The following is a 19019-nucleotide window of genomic DNA, read 5'->3' as shown; positions in this document are numbered from 1 at the left end:
CATTAAAGAAAAGTGAAAAATTTAAGATAAATATTGTTAATAAGAGAATAGATATTGTATAATAATAAATATACAAAGTTAATAAATATTGTATAAGAAAACTGAAATATTGTATAATAATAAATATACAAAGTTAATTTTATTTAACATTTAATTTAATTGTTTATAAGAGAATAGATAATTTTTTTAAATGTATATTTGTATTCTGTATGGTTAATTTTTTTTTAATTGGACATAAATTATTAATGTTATTAGTTGAAAAGATTAAAAAAAATATTTTTGTAATTTTTGTTATAAGATTTAATTGTTATAAGAAAAAAATAAATGTATTTAAAATGAATATTTTTACAAGTGGAATAATGTCAAATGTGTAATTTGTAGGTTTCTTAAAAAGTAGTTAATAATCTGTAGTTAATATTATTTTAGATTGTACATAAATTATTAGAAAGATAAAAATAAATGTATTTAAAATAAATATTTGTACAAGTGGAAATAGAAATTTTTAATTTGTAGGTTTTTTAAAAAGTAATTGATATTTTAGAAGTGCTATTTTTAATTGATATTTTAATTATAAATGTAGAAAATAATTATTTATTCCAAAATGAATTGTTTATGAAACAGATTTAATTTTTTTTTTTTTACAGAATGGAATTAAAATTTTAAAAATATTTTGATAGGGTTTTTATTTTTGTAGATTAAACATAATTTATTAATGTTATAATAGAAAACATTATATAAATGTTGTATTAATTAAAAAAAAGTAAAAATTTAAAGTAGAAATATCATTTTGAGGTTTTTTTTTTTATTTGTATTTGACATAAATTATTGGTGTTAGAATTAAATGTTAAAAAAAAATGTTATACTAATTTAAAAAGTAAAAAAAAGTTTATTTTAGATTGATAATAAATTATTGCAAAGAAAATTAGAAGTAGAAATAGAAATTTTAGGTTTTTATTTTATTTTATTTGTTTATATTTATTTGTTGTTTGATTAAATAATGTTATTGAATGATATAGTAATTTTGATTAAATTTTTTATTAAAATTAATTAAAAGTACGTTTTAGGGTAACTGTATTGGTGTACTTTTACACCGATACGGTAACCGCGTTCGGTATGAATTCGGAAAGAAATTATGACGAGGCAGAGATGGTACACTTTGAGGAAACAGTTGCAATTTATGACGATCTTGTTGCGGCGAACATGAACTTAATTTCACAAATCGAAGAACAAATAAAAAAAAATAATGAAGGTGCATCAGTCATGATTCTTTGTATGATTGCCTTTGGATTGAAATTGTTACGCACAATGCCTACTACAAGCAACTGTATCAGTGAGTCCCAACCACAAAAAGAGCGTCGCAGACAAGAATTGATGGAGTACTTGGTTCACACTGAACAGTCTCGTCACATTATTCGCATGGGACCAGAAGCTTTCATTAAATTATGTGAACGAATACGGGGAACTGGACTTGTTAAAGATGCATATCGATCAACCGTGGAAGAACAAGTAGCGAAATTTCTTCACATTATTGGGCATAATGTGAAGAATCGAAGTGTGTCATTCTTTTTCCATCGGTCTGGAGAAACAGTTTCCCGTCACTTTCATAATGTTTTGAGTGCCATTTTAAGGTTGGAGGGGGAATTTTTAATTCAACCAAATGGAACGGTTGTAGAACCACACATCCTTAACAACAGTCGATTTTTCCCCTACTTTAAGGTTTGTTGATAAAAACATTACTTCAAATTATGTGTAATGTCTTCTTTAGGTTGTGGTTAATTAAAGTTATGAATTTTTGTTTACATTAGGATTGTTTAGGGGCCATAGATGGGAGTCATGTACGTGCTAAGGTTGCACGTGCTGATGCGCCTCGTTTTCGAGGGAGAAAAGATTGGCCAACCCAAAACATATTTGCAGCCTGTGACTTTGACATGAAGTTCACATATGTCTTAGCCGGTTGGGAAGGAACTGCCTCCGATTCAAGGATATTGAAAGATGCTTTGGTACGAGGCGATCCTTTGGTTATTCCAGAAGGTTAGTTATAGGGGATTGGGTGTGCAGAAAAATTAAAAGGTTTTAGTAATATATACTAACCCAGTTTTCCACAATCTTTGTAGGAAAATACTATCTTGGTGATGCAGGTTTTATGTTAAAACGAAATGTAATAACACCTTATCGCGGGGTCAGATACCATTTGAAAGAATATTCGCGAAGAGGACCACAAAATGCAAAAGAGTAGTTTAATCATCGACATTCATCACTTAGGAACGTAATTGAGAGAACCTTTGGGGTGCTTAAAAAACGTTTTCCAATTATAGCCAGTGGGACTGAGCCACATTATGATGTGGATACCATGACAAAAATTGTTTTAGCTTGTTGTATTCTGCATAACTTTCTACGCGGGGTCGACAATGATCAGTCTCTGCTTGAAGAAGTAGATAATGAATTGTTAGAACAAGATGTCCAACCAAGCACCACCCATGCTCGTGAACATGATTACAGGATAGGGTGTGATATTAGGGATGATATAGCAAACGAAATGTGGCAAGATTATGTAAACAATTAATTTAATGAAATAATTTATTTTCTACCATTTTTCAATGTTTGTCATCCTAACTTTATTTAAGTTAATTAGATGGATCGCGGAAAAAATGTGGCTTCAAATTCATCAGGTTCTTATCGAGAGTTCACCAAGTGGACGGCGGAGATGGACCTAATTTTGCTCAATGCAATGATTGACGAGGTACGAAAAGGGTATAGAATTGATGGTAGCTGGACCACTCAAGGATACACTAACATAGTTATGGCTTTAAATGAGGCTGGTTTATCGGGTCTTAAGAAAAATAATGTGAAGAACCGGCAGAAAAGCTTGAAGGACAGGTGGAGGGAAATCCATGATTTGTTTGGTGGATTGAGTGGTTTCGCATGGAACCAGACCACTAAACTTTTTGAAGCCGAGGACGAAGTTTGGAGTGAGCTGATTAAGGTACAATGATAAGTACTTTTTTACGTAAGATGAACATTTAACTTCACATGTCGAATGATATACTAATATGTGAGATGTATGTAGGCCAAACCATCTGCGGCAAAATGGCGTTTCACTCCCATTCGCCATTATGACCTCATGGAGGAGTTGTGGTCTAATGATAGAGCCACGGGAAGTCGGGTGAGGACAGCCCGTGACATGAATTCACCTCCTGACATGACCAATTTCAATGTCAACCTTGGGGAGAATAATATGGATTATATCCCCGAACCACCGAACTTTGAGGAGGCAGATGACTACGTCCCACGATCACCAGCTGCTGAATTCCAATCTGATGACACTCCTTCAGACACACCATCAAACACTCCTTCTATGCCGTCTGCTGGCTCTGCGGGCACATCCTCATCCCGAGGATCAAAGAGAAAAGGCCCCACTATGTACGACATTGATGAACAATTTGCAATGTTGAATACTAATCTTCAACAATGCGTGTCATCAATGAAGGATGGAAATAAAAATGCCTCTCAGTTGGTTAATATTGCTCGTGCACAGGCAACGGCAGCTCAAGATATAGCTGCCGAAATTAGACGAAGAAACGACCTATATGCTGAGCATGTACACCACCATCGACGCCATGCCTCGTACCAGTACTCAGAGTCTGATATTTGGGCAATGCTCGTGGAACTAAACATTCAAGATGAACAACTCATGGATCAATGCTATGAGTTTTTATGTGACCATCCCCGAAGAGTTAAGCAACTATTTGGGATGCCATATGAGCGTCGAATGACAAAATTGTTTGGCTTTATGACTAGGCATTGATTTCATATCTCTGCGTGGGGTTACCTTTAATTATTATTAATCTAATATTTGACTGTCTTTGTTAGTAGCTGGACATGTAATATTTGACTCTCTTTCTTACTTATTGGGTATGTAATATTTGACTGTCTGTATTAGTTATTGGACATCTAATATTTTGTTTTGTGAACTCCTACTTTCATTTGCAATGTAATATTTTGATTTTTGTCATTGTTATATTATTGCTTTATGATATTATGTTAACTTCTGTTTAGTTATTTATTGTAGTAATTGCATTATAGATGGCATCATCATCCCACAAACGTAACAGAACCCGTAAGGGTAAATCTCCAGCAGAAGATGTTGATGTTCCTCCTCCACCAACGAGGATTCCAGAAGTTCTTGATTATTCAAGATACTTCAGTACCAGGCGTCAAATGGTGGTTTTTGAAAAGAACTTTCACGCAAGACCAGTATTACCACCAAAAGTGATGCATACTCCATTTTTTGCTGGTCCAGGATTTCAATTCCAAAATCTTCTGAATTGGCAAGGTTTACAACCTTTCCTCGGAATTAATCTTCCGTATTATGAGGATTTGGTAAGGGTTTTTTATACAAATGCAAAATTCACACCTGCTGGTCACCTTGCCATTGAGATTTGCGGCAAAATGATACACATCAAAGAAGTGGATTGGATGACCATTGCTCATCTACAATATGACGGTCTTAAGTTAACCCCGGGACGATCCCTGAGGAAGTTAATTTTGATCGAGCACTAGCACTATCCACCATGATTCGTGAAGATGTTGAAGGTCAAAATCTGAAAAATGTCGGTAGTCTGAACATGAATGACCGACTGTTGCATTACACATGGGTGCATATCTTGTGCCCTCGAGGAAGCAATTATGCACAACTGCTGAATGAAGATATTTTCATGATGTGGTTAATCAAGAATAATGTACGCATTAATTGGCCTCATTACATAATGCAACAGATCATCAAATGCCGGGATAACAAGATGCCTCTCCCATATGCAAATTTGATAACGAGGATCTTGCAGGTGTATGGCTTTGACTTGTCCAATGAACAAGCAACAATGCTAGGCTGGAATCATTACTTTGGCAAAAAAAGTATGACAAAATTAAATATATTCCAGGTCAATGGCATATGGCAACTTGGTAGACCACAACATGCAAACGAAGAAGATGATGAAGAGGATGAATTGCCACCACAAGATGATGAAGGTGGTCAACCTGAGGAGGAAAACCCCACTCAAAGGGAATTGTTAAATCAGATTTTGTCTGGCATGGAAAGAATGAATACCCGATTGGACAGAATGGAGGTTACTCTGGCTGACATTCGACGTCATCAAGGCCATTGAGTGTGTTATTATTATGTTATTGTCATTGTTATTTTTATTTCTAAGTTTCATGTTGAACATTGATGAATTGTATTTGTTATTTTTGACGTTGACATTGTTATTGTTAAGGTTTTATGCTACTTATTTACATAATCATATTGTTTTTAATGCAACTTTTTTACCATCTTATTACTTCGACAACATTGGTTAAGTGTCATTAATGTCTACGTATCACAACACGTCGTCATCTAGTTGTACTGGTTGTAGTGTGCAAAAACGTGGTACTTTTACCCATGCTACTGGGACCACAAGTGCCTTCGTTGATCCTATTTGTCATTGTGGACAATTTGCTGTTTTGAGAATAGCGACAACACAAAAAAATGCTGGGAAAAAATTTTGGGGTTGTCCCAACTACAAGGTAAAATTTATTCAATTAGGTTTCAAACAAACTTAAGAATGTTATTTTAAACTTATTCATTGTTCAATTTTATTGTTTTCTTCAAAACAGATTAGAAGTGGCATGGTTCTAGGCTGTAATTTTTTCAAATGGTGCATTGAAGACGTTGCCGATGAAAAAGATGAAATTATTATCATACAACGGAATAAGATATGTCTTCTAGAAAACCGTTTGAAGATCTCCACAAGAAGGATTCAAATGTTATTACTAGGAATGTCTTTTCTTTTTCTAATTAACATTATTATGTTCTTCATGTAATGACTTTACATTATATATTTTGACACCTACTTAATTTTCATGTTATATTCCAAATTTCTATATTTTTTTAAATATATTTATTTTGCTATTCATAATAATGAAAATTATTATTAAAATTAATTTTATATATATTTGTATATATATAACATAACATAATTTATAAAATCATTTATAATATTAAAATTATGTAAACAAATTAACTTAAATAAAAAATAATTCTTAATTAATAAAATGTTAAATAATATAATTATACTTTAATTTTAAATTATAATTAACTAAAATATGAAATAGGATTAATCATTATTTTTTTATATATACAAGGGTAAAATTGTAATCCCACAAACTTTACTATTCAAAATAATTTATAATATTCTTACAACTATCACATCACTCACAATTTCCAATAAACTTTCCTCACACATCCACTCTAACATACCCCAATCCAAACAACCTCAACTTTCTTCACACTTTCTTCACACTTCCACTCCCACTCACCCTCAACTTTCCACTCCCCCACACCCCCTAATCCAAACACACCCTTAATATGCACCTTCCTTGACATTCATACAACTAAATGTAAGCCAATTGTTATCGATAATTGTGACACGAACCAAATTAAGGGACTTCATTTTTCCTTCAAAAGAATTGTTTGGAAACGCAGACTTTGACTAATAATCATAAGTCTTTTTTATCTTTTCTACTGCAACTGATTGCAAAAAAGTTAAAAAAAAAAATAGAAATTAGAAGTGTTAGCATAAACTAAAAGTGGCACCCTGCTTTGTTTGTTAAAAAATAACAGCTGTTTTCAAGTAAGAAAACGTGTGTTGGTCTTCCGACGTGATTCTGCATTGATGACGCTATTGCTACTGTTAATGCTTCTTCTTTTCATACCTAGCAGCGCTCATAACGAATGCGTTGAGGAATTCTCTCTTAGCATTAAACCAAACCCGAAACTCGTTATCAATTTTATTTGGAAATTTAAATGGTAAATAATTATTAGTTTTAATTCTAATTTTAAATGTCATTTATATTATAGATTTTATAAAATAAAAGATAAAATTTAATAAGTCTATTATGAGACTATTTAAAAAAATTATATTCTAATTTAAAAAGTAACTGTAAAATAAAAAATTATATTTTTCTAATCACATTCTCTTGTGGGCTAAACAAACCCTTCATTAGATTTTTCTTCAAACTCATCACGGAGATAATGGACAAGCCATGTAGTTATTCCCTTCCTTGTCTTTCTTGCACTAAAAAAAATGAGACCATGATTACGCTTCCTACGATGAAACTATTCCTTTTTTTTTTATTAATAAGAAACACATTAATAAAATGAAGGTATTTAAGAGATACCTCAACCCTTATACAAACAACTTACGACTTAGTTTCTTGCGAAACAGAAACAATCAACTCAGACAACCAAAAAAACCCCTTACAGATCCCCTATAAACCCCACCCTGCAAAATCCACCTAGCAATTTCTCACAGACCTCATACATACCAGAGGCTTAAGGCACCAATCAGAATTCGAAAAACCTACGCTATGGATTTTGGATAACATCCAAGACCATACCTTAAGCTGCACCATTGTGAAAATTACAATGTAATCAGTCCTACCATTTTTAAAGATCTTCCTATTTCTATGATTCCACAACTCAGCTACCACGACTCCCCACACACAACCCCACAACTGATTAACCCTTTTATTCACCTCGCTACTCTTGAAATTTAAAAAATGCATTTTTGGCTCCCAATGATCAGTCGATGTCACCCCCATCCACTCATAACACTTGGACCATACTAGCCAAGCCACTCTGCACGTGCAGAAAAGGTGAGACGTAGTTTCTTCTTCCTCCCACACAAACAACAAATGCAACTATCCATCCTGATCCCTCTTTTTGCCAATTTCGCTCTAATAAAAATCTTGTCTTCCATAACCTTCCAAGCAGTAAAAAGAGTTGATGGTTGAGCCTTAATCTTCCAAAAACCCACATATAGGTCTCATTGCTAGTCAGATTGGTAATGAACCTTTTGCAGTTTCGTGGGATGATACATTTTTTCAAATAAACACTGAACTACCACTCATGATGTACAACACAGATTTATTAGAATTTGTATCTGGGAATCAGGAGCTCAATATAAATATAATTCAATTTTTTATGATGTAAGTATATTTACCTATTATTCAATTTACTTTATGTTAAATTATTATATATTATGCTTTAACTAATAACTTGTAGGTTTTTGCATGGAGTTTGTCTCACTTAGGGGAAGGAAAATGCGTATGGATTCTTAGATCCTGCATATACTAATTCCGTTGGACCAAGGTCATATGAGACTCAAAGCATACATCACTAACACCCTGGAAAAAGAGGAAAAACAAATTTATTTATGCCCTTATATTAATGAGTAAGTTTAATTATATGTCATCAATTATTACTATTTCATGTTTTACATATTTACTAACTCTTTTCATGGATGATATAGGCATCATTGGCAGTTACTTGTCTTATCAATGGTTGATAAGACTGTTGTGTGGTTTTGTTCCCTACACAAGAAGATACCCACAAAATTTAAGGATATCATTGATACGTAAGTACACTATAAACTTAAATTTGTATGTTACTAATTAACCATCTACTAACGAGGTTTTTTGTATTAACGCTGTACATGAGATGACATCAAACTTCAATCCAGCAACCAACCAGGTCAAGGTCTCTGATGCCGTTTAATCCTTGAACACCTCGTGATGTGATTCCACTAGCCATATAGAGAAAGGTTCTTGACCTTCTTAGGAATCACCTTGAGTTGAACATTATAGAGGCACTTTTCTTAGAGTTGGATCATTGTTCTAAGACAAGAACTCACCAAAATTGAACTAATTACCAAATCCCAAACTCATTTGGATGAACCAATTATAGTCAAATTGAACTAAACAAAAGAGGTAGAATTAAGAAGTACCGAACAGAATTGCATAAGAACACATTTCAACCGAACAAAATGAAATTAAAAGGCAAAGAACAAAACATAGGTGCTGGAAAATTAAGAACAGCCGAACCAAAAACAAGACAACAAGCTTAAAACAAAGAATTAACAAAGAAGAAAGGAAGGAGAGAAGAAATGCTCATAAAGATGGAAGGAGGATGGATGATCTCGCCACTAGAAGTGTGGAATGCTCCTAGATGAGAGTGATGCCGCCACTTGAGGACTCCATTGATCCATCAAGATAAGACTAGAGAAGAAGGCTCCAAAAGCTCTCCAAGGTTCACTCAAAATTTGAGTAGAGTTTTCTTAGATTAATTCCAATCTGAAATTTACAAAGAGAGCACCTCTATTTATAGCCTAAGGTGCTGAAATGTAAGCTACACAAATTCAAAAACTCCCTTCTAAAAAGCTTCTAGAATTTGTGCCTAAAACAAAGCATGAGGAAGGTGTGACCTCTTCCTTCACTTTGGCACCTTATTTTCTACTCCTACACCTATCTACTAACACACCCCCCCTAAGACTCCTAACTAAAGACTAAAAGATGCTTTAACAATAGAGGTTTCTAATGTTTCCCTCTAAGCACCTTCAACAATATTCTTTATTATTTAATACTTGGCCTTGCCCTTTATAGGATGGACTTGGGTTTGGGCTTGGGCTTTGGGCTTGGGCTTTGGGCTTGGGCCTCTCTTTATTTTATGTCTTCTTTTAATTTTGAGAAGACTAGAAGGAAGAACTTCAAGTGTGATGGTGAATTGCCTCTTCCTTCATTAATAAAAACCTCCTTTACTTGACTCTCATCACCTCGTCTTTAAACCAAGGCATGAAAGTTCTATTATGTTCTATCAAGACCTATTTCTTTGCTTGTCTTGGGTTATTTGCCTTCAAAATGGCTTTATGAGCTTCTATGTAAGGTATAACTTCATCTGTGTTATTCAATATGTACAAATGTGCTTGCAAGACTTCTGGTCGAGATTCGCTTAGAATATTCACACCACATAAATATTTAATTGTAGAACGCCTGTGGTGCCATGAATTAGCTGGAAGACCCATTGGATTTGCTTTTGTCATGTACTCTGAACAAAATTCAATACTTTCTTCAGCTATGTACCTTTCAATCATTGAAGCCTCTAGACGATAATGATTTTTCACATAACCTTTCAAAATTTTCATATACCGCTCAACAGGATACATCCATCTTAAGTACACTGGTCCACACAATTTAACCTCTCTTACCAGATGCACCACTAGATGAACCATGATGTCAAAAAAAGATGGAGGAAAAAACATCTCTAATTCACACAAGATAACAACAATTTCATTTTGAAGTTCATATAGTTTTGATGGATCAATGACTTTACAATAGATGGAAGAGAAGAATGAGCACAAACAGGTTATGGTATGTCTAACATTTTTTGGTAAGATCCCATAGATAGCTACCGGCAACAACTGTTGCATCAAGATGTGACAATCATGAGACTTCAACCCAATTAACTTCAAATCTTGCATTGACACTAGGCTCTTCACATTTGAGGAATGTCCTTGTGGCACTTTCACACCCTTTAGACATTGACAAAAACTAATTTTTTCATCTTTTGACATTGTGTAACAGGCTGGGGGCAAATATGTATGCTTACCCATTTCTATGGGTGCCAACTCGCCGCGTATGTTCATCTCAATCAAATCTAAACGAGCATTTAGACCATCCTTTGTCTTCCCGTAATGTTAAGAAGTGTACCAATTAAGCTATCACACACATTCTTCTCAACATGCATTACATCTATACAATGTCTGACTTTTAACCTCGACCAGTACGGAAGATCAAAGAAGATTGATTTCTTCTTCCAAATGTTTGTCACAAATGACTTTTTTTTTTACTTACCGAAGGTGTGGTCTATGTTATTTACCTTTTCGTAAACCTCAACACCGGTTAATGGAGTTGGTGGACCACTAGCCTCTTGATGTCCATTAAAGGCTTTTTTCAACCTCCAGTAAGGATGATGACTTCTAAGAAACCTCCGATGTCGAAGATATACTGTTTTCCTTCCATGTTTCAATTGTTGAGAAGCAGTGTCTTCTTCGCATATTGGACATGCTTTATGACAATTAACACTATAACCTGATAAGTTACCATATGCCGGAAAGTCATTGATGGTGCAAAATAACATGGCATGAAGCTTGAAAGTTTCATTAGCAAATCTGTCAAATACTTCAACACCCTAGTCCTACATTAACTTCAAATCTTCAATCAGAGGACTTAGATATACATCAATATCATTCCCTGGCTGTTTCAGACCGGATATCATCATAGACAACATCATGTATTTTCGCTTCATGCACAATCCAAGAGGTAAGTTGTAAATAACTAGTAAAACAGGCCATGAACTGTGATTTGTACTCATATTACCAAACGAATTCATTCCGTCTGTAGCTAAACCAAGTCGGATATTTCTTGATTCTTTACCAAACTTTGGAAACTCAACATCAAATTTCTTCCACTGAATAGAATCAGCTGGATGTCGGTACTGTTAGAATGTATGGCTTTAAACTAGAGGGGGGGGGGGGGAGGTGAATGGTTTAAAGAGGGTTTTCGCAAACTTTTCAGGATAGAATGAAATTCTTTGCAAGAAACCAGATTTAGGAATTCAGTTTGCCAAGAACAAAGCTCAAAACAGAAAAGCAACAGAAAAACAATCGGTTGTTTATACCAGCATATAACAACAATTGAAATTAAAGAATTTAAGGAAGAGAGAAATGCACAAACAGTTTTTACTGGATCACTCTTAACCCAAGAGCTACATCCAGTTTCCCAGAAACCACTGGGGAATCCACTAGGTAATCAAATCCAGATTACATACACACACCACCAAAGAAGTGACCTTGATCCCCTCAAGACACACACTTCCTTTGGCTCAGCACATACACCACCAAGAATGTTGATCTTGACAACCTCAAGAGCACACAACCCTTCTTGGCTTTACAACACCAGAATGTACACAAATCACAGAACGAATTACACTGTTACAGAATCAATTGAAATCAATACAGAGTAATCCTATTCCACTTCTCTCTTGAATAACCAAAGCTCAAGGTTCAAACTGAAATGCTTCAAAATCTCTTAGAAAAACTCAAATATGTTTTTCTTTCTTGTTGTTTGTTATAAAACATTAACAAACTATTTATGGTATTCAAATCTTGGTCAAAGCATTTAAAGCAGGAGTGTATTAAGTTATGAAATCAATTAAAGCTCTTTTAACAAACAAAACAGTTTTCTGTTAGGATTCCAAACAAACAATCGGTTGAAATAGCGAATCAATCGGTTGTTTGGGTTTGACAGCAAGTCAACCATCCAAAACAGTTTTCAAATTTTTTCAAAAACACCTAAGTATAAAACAATCGGTTGTTTCGACAAAACAACAGGTTGTTTTTCACTTAGTTTGAAAAACACTTTAAACTTAAAAGATTTGAAAACACTTAAGCTTTAGATTCAACAAAGAGTGGATTAAAAATATAATCTACCCCAGATTCTATTCTAAAGCACCTCAACAACAGCAAGCACCTTCAGCCTTTCATCAAACACAAAGGATTTGGATTCTTCAAAGCTTGAACACACTTGATTCAACAGGTACATGCCATCACATTTCCTCTCATCTACATGCCATCTAAGATTCTTAGCATCGTTTGGGTTTGCAAACAAACGCTTCATCCTTGGAATGATGGGAAGATACCACATAACCTTCATTGGGGGTCCATGCTTTTCTATATCTTCAATAGTATCATCATCTTTTTATTTCAATTTATAACGTGATAACCCACACCTAAGACAACTTTTCAACAATTCAAAATCTTTCCGGTATAATATACAATCATTAGGACATGCATGTATCTTTTTATAATCCATACCCATTGGACAAAGAATCTTTTTGGCCTCATAATTACGATTAGGTAGAGTATTTCCCTTTGGAAGCATATCCTTCAACAATTGTAGCAATTTCGTGAAGCTTTTATCAGTCCATCCATTTATTGCCTTCAAATTCATTAGTCTTAACACCACCGACGACCGTGTGAAGTTAGTTGATCCAGGATACAATGGAGTCTCTGCATCGCTTGACATACTTCCATATCCATGCGCTTTTGCAAAAGACTCAGCTCCTACATCACAAATCATGTCCTCTAAATCAATCATCATCTACATCATCGTGTACTGCTTCATCCATGGTGGACCCCACGTATTCTTCAGTTGCAGAAACACGTGGTAAATTTAATAATTCACCATGCCATGTCGTAGTTGTATAAGATTGAAGAAACCCATCACATAACAGGTGCTTCCTCATTATATTAACATCCAGTATCCTTCCATTCAAACAATTAACACACGAACACCTGATCTTTGCTCCATCATGACCACTATTAATCGCGTTACGTTGTGCAAATTGTATAAATTCTTCTACTCCTCTTTCGTACTCCTCACTTATACGAACACAATTCATCAAATTTCGATCCATTATATATTCTGCAATAGTCATTCAGAATCAGGGTTCTATCTCACATGTTTGCCAAGGGTCGAACACCCTCGGACTCAATCCCAGCACGTATTATTGTCGAGGGTCGAACACCCTCAGACTCAATACAATAACGATAATTCTATTCAAAACTAATAACTAACATAACATAAGTACAAATTATAATAAATACTGAATAATATAAATTTTAAAAAATAAAAATTATAATACATAAAAAAAAAAACAAATTCATAACATTCAAAAAAAATAAAAAAATTTAAAAAACCCACAAACCTTGTGTGAGAAGGCTTCGTTGGTGAAAAGTGCACAAGGAGCGGAAGCGGGGGCGGCGGCAACGGAAGTAGTGGCGGACAATGAAGCTGCGACGGAGCAAAGAGAAAAACCCATCAAACCCACACGAAGGCAATGTAACAATAGCTAAACCAAACCAAAGAAAAACGAAAAAAATTCTATATACATTCGGTGCAGCACAAAACGAGAACGAAGAACTTACAAAATGAATGAAGTTGAGAAGAACAGATTGAATGGAGCAGAAATAGCGCAAACGCGAGTTGGAACGGAGTAGGAACAATGAAAGGAAACACAGAGAGGAGAAAGAAAGTATGAAAAAATGTGGCGCGCTCCAGATGTTAGGGTAAAAAAGATTTACAACTGCGGCTACTTGGTAAAGCCGCATTTGTATATCAACATAATTTCAAAAATGCCACCGCGTTTTTTACAAATGCATGTAAGCACAAAACCGCACTAAATAAATAGCAGTCTTTTCTTCATTTTGCACTAGTGTTAGGATTTATTCATAGAGAATCCTTTCATTAGTACAATAGGTTTCCATCTAGTATGTTCTTAGAATTCTTTATTAATAGGTATAGTCTACCTATGTATCGTTTCTGTTAACATATAGGTTTTGGTCTAGTCCCCTAATATTTTTGTATTTTCTTTTTTTTAATAATATTTTTTTCATGTGATGACAAATGATTGTTGTTACTTGAGGTGTCAGCCTAGCTGAGATATCAAGTAGCATAGTGATGCCTTACATGAAAACTTTTATAAAAATAAACGTTGTAATCTGACAAGAGGAGTTGTCAAATAATCATTTTGCGTAAATAAAACAGTAAAAAAATCAAATTTGAGATATAATTTTTTTTCAACAACTATATATAGTATAAGTTTTTACTAGAGTCAACTGGTTCTAATTCATGACTGCTTGTAGTAAATCCATCAAAATTTCAATTATAAAATGATATAAAATAAATAAATAAACAAGTTTTATTATATAAATAAATTTATATATTTAAAAGTATATTTTATGTAATTATAATTTTAAACCTTTTAAAAAGTCATTAATTTTTTTATTACAAAATTTATCATTTGTATTTATTTTTAAAAATTATATATGTTTTTATTTTATTTTATTTAGACAAGTCATTTTATTTAAGCTAGTTGATTAATTAGATTTAAATTTTATTTCTTTTTAGAATTTTTTATTTCTCAATTTCAACTAGGATTATATCTATTTTTTTAAAATATTTATTATGTTTAATAAAAAAATTAGTTATGTGTAATAAATTATGTAAAATATTAGTTATTTCATGTTGAATATTTTTTCTTTGATTTGAACTACATAACAAATGAAAAAGTCACTCATTAAATAATAAAAAGTGTAATAATTAGAATAAATATTTGATACATCAAATATTTAAATTACATATCCTTTAAATTTGTTTTTGATTTGTAGTTTATTAATATTAATTATTGACATACATAATTGGTTATCTGTTTTGTTTTATTGAATATATGCAACTATGCATGCCTAGTTTGATCCAAAAACACAAGCGATTTGGTTTTACACTTTGTAGGTTTTTATTTGGACAAATAAAGTTAATATAAAGTCTAAGCATTTATAATACACATCGAAAACTAAAAATATCGTATATAAATGTCTTTAGTTTTTTTATTTCTAAGATAAGGAGGAGTTTAACAAAAAGTAACTTAGACATACTCTTCAAAGAGATTTGAATTTTTTTTGAGAAATCCTCTTGATTGTCAAACAAGAGAACATTCTTGGTAAAAAAAGGTAAAAGTATTTATAAGTCTTTAAGTTGTAATTTGTAATGCTAACGACTATATATCATATGTCTAAGCGTGAGCTTTTAAAACAAAGAGATATTGCAAGTCATTTTACGTTTGTGACTACATATGGAGTTTCTTCACTATTTTTTTTTTCTTTAAAAATTCGAAATTTTAATAACTACTTTTTATGAAAGACCACAAATTTTTTTTTTTCATTAATGTCACTTCTAAGTAGTTAAGTTTATTTAATAGTTTCATTTTCAACCAATAGAGATACTTTTACTAAATCATTCCAATTATATTTATTGGAAGATGCGCTTATGTTTAAAGATAAGTATGGTTTAGGATGTTGAAATTTGCTTATATTTAAGTTCATTAGTTTTTCTTTTTTAAATTGGAAGTAAAGAGAGAGTACGTAGTGGTCTTTATGTGTTTCTTGGAACAAACTTCATTTATTTCTTGGAAGAAACTTTTGTTACTGTCATATGCACTGTTCATTAGTCTTTGGCTTGACTTTTCTGCATTATTACGCATGGAAGATATAGGACGTTTTTGGCAGTGAATTTCGAAGAATTTGATGAGGTGGTCTTGTATACGAGATTGACTCTCAGTGCATTATTGTTGTTTGGGGGAGTCAATTCTTGGCACTTAATATGCACCTTCCTTGACATTCATACAACTAAATGTGACACGTACGGACCAAATTAAGGGTATTCATTTTTCCATTAAAAGAACTATTTTAAAACGCAGACTTTGACTAATTTTTATTTTTTATCAGCAAGACTTTGACTAATGAGAAATCATAAGTCTTTTTTTATCTTTTCTGTGATTTCTGCAACTGATTGCAAATGTAAAAACAAATACAAATTAGAAGTGTTAACATAAACTAAAAGAGGAAGCTGTTTCCCGTAAGAAAACAAAATGGCAAGTATGTTGCTCCTCCAACATGATTCTGCATTGATGACGCAATTGCTGTTGCTACTACTAATGCTTCTTCTTATCAGAACTGTCAGCAGCGCTCATAACGAGTGCGATAAGGAATTGTCTTGTGGGCCGAACCAACCCCCTATCAGATTTCCCTTCCAACTCATCAAGGAGATGGGCGAGCCATGCGGTTATCCCCGTATTTGTCTTTCTTGCACTGAAAATAATCAGACCATGCTTGCGATTCGTACGATGAAACTCCTAGTCAGTCAGATAAGCTACCGACGTCAGGTATTTAGCTTAACGGACCCCGAAAACTGCTTTTCCAACAAGTTTAACCAAACAATCAATTTTATTCGAAGTTATCAATTTGAATCACCATATGAAAGACCACACAATAACTTGAGCTTCTTCAACTGCACTTCAGCTGAGAATCCACACCTCAGACACCAATACGAGGATGGCTCAGATTCACAAGACATGGTCTCCTGTCCTATTTACATTTTTAATTCTTTTGAAAGTGTCCTCCAATTGGATCTAACATCCTGTACCAAGATGTTCGACCTCACTGCGCCAATCCCATCTTTAGAGTCGGGTATCTTGTATTTGAGATGGCCCAAACCAAATTGTGCTGAGTGCAAAGGTAAACGCAACAGATGTACATGGAAGACCAACAGCAGCACAGGAGACATCGATTGTTTTGAATGCAAACCGAAGAGAATTCACGTTCCAAAATCTTTTATTTTTGCTTCTACAGGTAACATCAGAGACTCTTACACATTCGCTTTTTAATATAGTTCAACTCCTTATTCCTACAATTTAGGATGTCAACAATTGAATGCATTAAAAAGTATAAGCGTATTAATTGAAACAACCAATGGTTAAGTGTAAAGACTGAAACAAGTACATAAATCTTTCTTTTTTTTAATGACGTCTCCAACTGCTATTCTAGGTTCGATCCTTTTGGGGCTGGTGGTCATTGCTGTCTTCAAGAGCATCCTCTATTTTAGGAAAAAGAAAGAAGACCAAGCAAGAGTGGAAATGTTTTTAGAGGACTACAGGGCACAAAAGCCTGCAAGATTCACCTACGCTGACCTGAAAAGAATCACCAATGGCTTCAAGGAAAAGCTAGGGGAAGGAGCTCATGGAGCTGTGTTCAGAGGAAAACTTTCGAGTGAGATTCCCGTGGCTGTGAAGATCCTCAACAGTACAGAGGGAGAGGGGAACGAGTTCATCAACGAAGTCGGAATTATGGGCAAAATCCATCACATCAACATGGTGCGTTTGCTTGGCTTCTGTGCAGATGGACCCCATCGTGCTCTTGTCTACAATTTCTTTCCAAACGGTTCCTTACAAAGCTTCATATTTCCACCAGAAGACAAGGACCATTTCCTTGGATGGGAGAAGCTTCAACACGTTGCTCTTGGTATAGCTAAAGGGATTGAGTATCTTCATCAAGGTTGCAATCATCCCATTATTCACTTTGACATAAATCCTCACAACGTGTTACTTGATCACAACTTCACTCCAAAAATATCTGATTTTGGCTTGGCCAAACTGTGTTCCAAGAATCCCAGTTTGGTGTCCATGACAGCTGCTAGAGGAACTTTGGGATACATTGCACCTGAAGTCTTCTCCAGAAACTTTGGGAACGTGTCTTACAAGTCTGATATTTACAGTTATGGAATGTTGTTGTTAGAAATGGTTGGTGGGAGAAAGAATGTGGACATGTCTTCTCCACAAAATTTCCAAGTTCTATACCCAGATTGGATCCATAACTTGGTTGATGGAGATGTACATATCCATGTTGAGGATGAAGATGATGTTAAGATTGCAAAGAAACTAGCAATTATTGGACTTTGGTGTATTCAGTGGGAGCCAGTGAACCGTCCATCCATAAAATCTGTGATACACATGCTAGAAACTGAAGAGGAAAACCAGTTGGTTGTGCCTCCTAATCCATTTCACTCAACAACTTCCACTACAACTAAGGGACTCAGTTCCACAAGACGACCTTTGCAGTTGGAAGTAATTCAGGAATGATTTACCGGCAAAAAATAATGTTTAACTTGTAGAAAATTATAGTCTATTATTTTATGAAATATGACGAAATCTATAACATCTAGTCTATAAAGGTATTTTGTAGTGTTAGAAACAATAATGAAATAAAGGAAATTGTTAAACTAGAGGTAGAGTATTTTGTCAAGTATTGTCGTCTCATTCCACTATAAGAAAAAATATATATTTACCTAGGAGAAATTTTTTTAACCTGTCTGTAGAAAAAAAAATACCTGATTGATGATGGTTTTGCTATGTAGGTTTTCTTGTCTTTGTGGTTAGAACTTACCTATTTTTATAACGTTCACTAAATATCAAGATATGTGCAAAAATTTAATTGAAAAGATATTGACACTATAAAAATAAATTTGCGTAAAAATTAAATGAAAACAGAGTAAATACTTAGAAGAACTCAATTGATAAAATCAGGATTGAAGTTAATCTTTCTCATTCTTCTGAATCATGGATAAATAGAAACATCCAATATTTTGAATTAATTGATGATGCAACATATAAGAGTCATTCATATTGATGTCTCAATTATGAAATTAAGATTATCTCCTAAATATTGATGACTTAAGTATTTAGGAAACATTCTCATCAT

At 33.7% G+C, this 19019-nt stretch overlaps 1 protein-coding gene across 2 annotated transcripts; it reads left to right on the top strand.

Annotated features, from left to right (window-relative positions):
- Positions 1–16273: 16273 nt before the first annotated feature.
- LOC137813501 (rust resistance kinase Lr10) lies at positions 16274–18491 on the top strand. Of its 2 annotated transcripts, XM_090300088.1 has the most exons (3): positions 16511–16648; positions 16785–17114; positions 17310–18491. In XM_090300088.1, the coding sequence occupies exons 2-3, from the start codon at positions 16838–16840 to the stop codon at positions 18398–18400; spliced, it is 1368 nt and encodes a 455-aa protein (XP_090156214.1). In that variant the 5' UTR covers positions 16511–16648; positions 16785–16837; the 3' UTR covers positions 18401–18491. The 2 variants fall into 2 exon arrangements, with proteins under 2 accessions (XP_068471892.1, XP_090156214.1); XM_068615791.2 differs by having other exon boundaries at positions 16274–17114.
- Positions 18492–19019: the final 528 nt, after the last annotated feature.

The sequence above is a fragment of the Phaseolus vulgaris genome, chromosome 1 (assembly GCF_051622355.1).
Source record: "Phaseolus vulgaris cultivar YP4 chromosome 1, ASM5162235v1, whole genome shotgun sequence".
Lineage (NCBI taxonomy): Eukaryota > Viridiplantae > Streptophyta > Magnoliopsida > Fabales > Fabaceae > Phaseolus > Phaseolus vulgaris.
The sequence above is the reverse complement of the archived record's forward strand: the minus strand, read 5'-3'. Positions and strand labels throughout refer to the sequence as shown.

Excerpts from the sequence above, each read along its gene's own strand:
- LOC137813501 (XM_068615791.2), top strand. The coding sequence starts at position 16,355 with ATGGCAAGTATGTTGCTCCTCCAACATGATTCTGCATTGATGACGCAA. Across the intron at positions 17,115-17,309 it reads TTTTATTTTTGCTTCTACAG|GTTCGATCCTTTTGGGGCTG; the intron begins GTAACATCAGAG and ends CTGCTATTCTAG.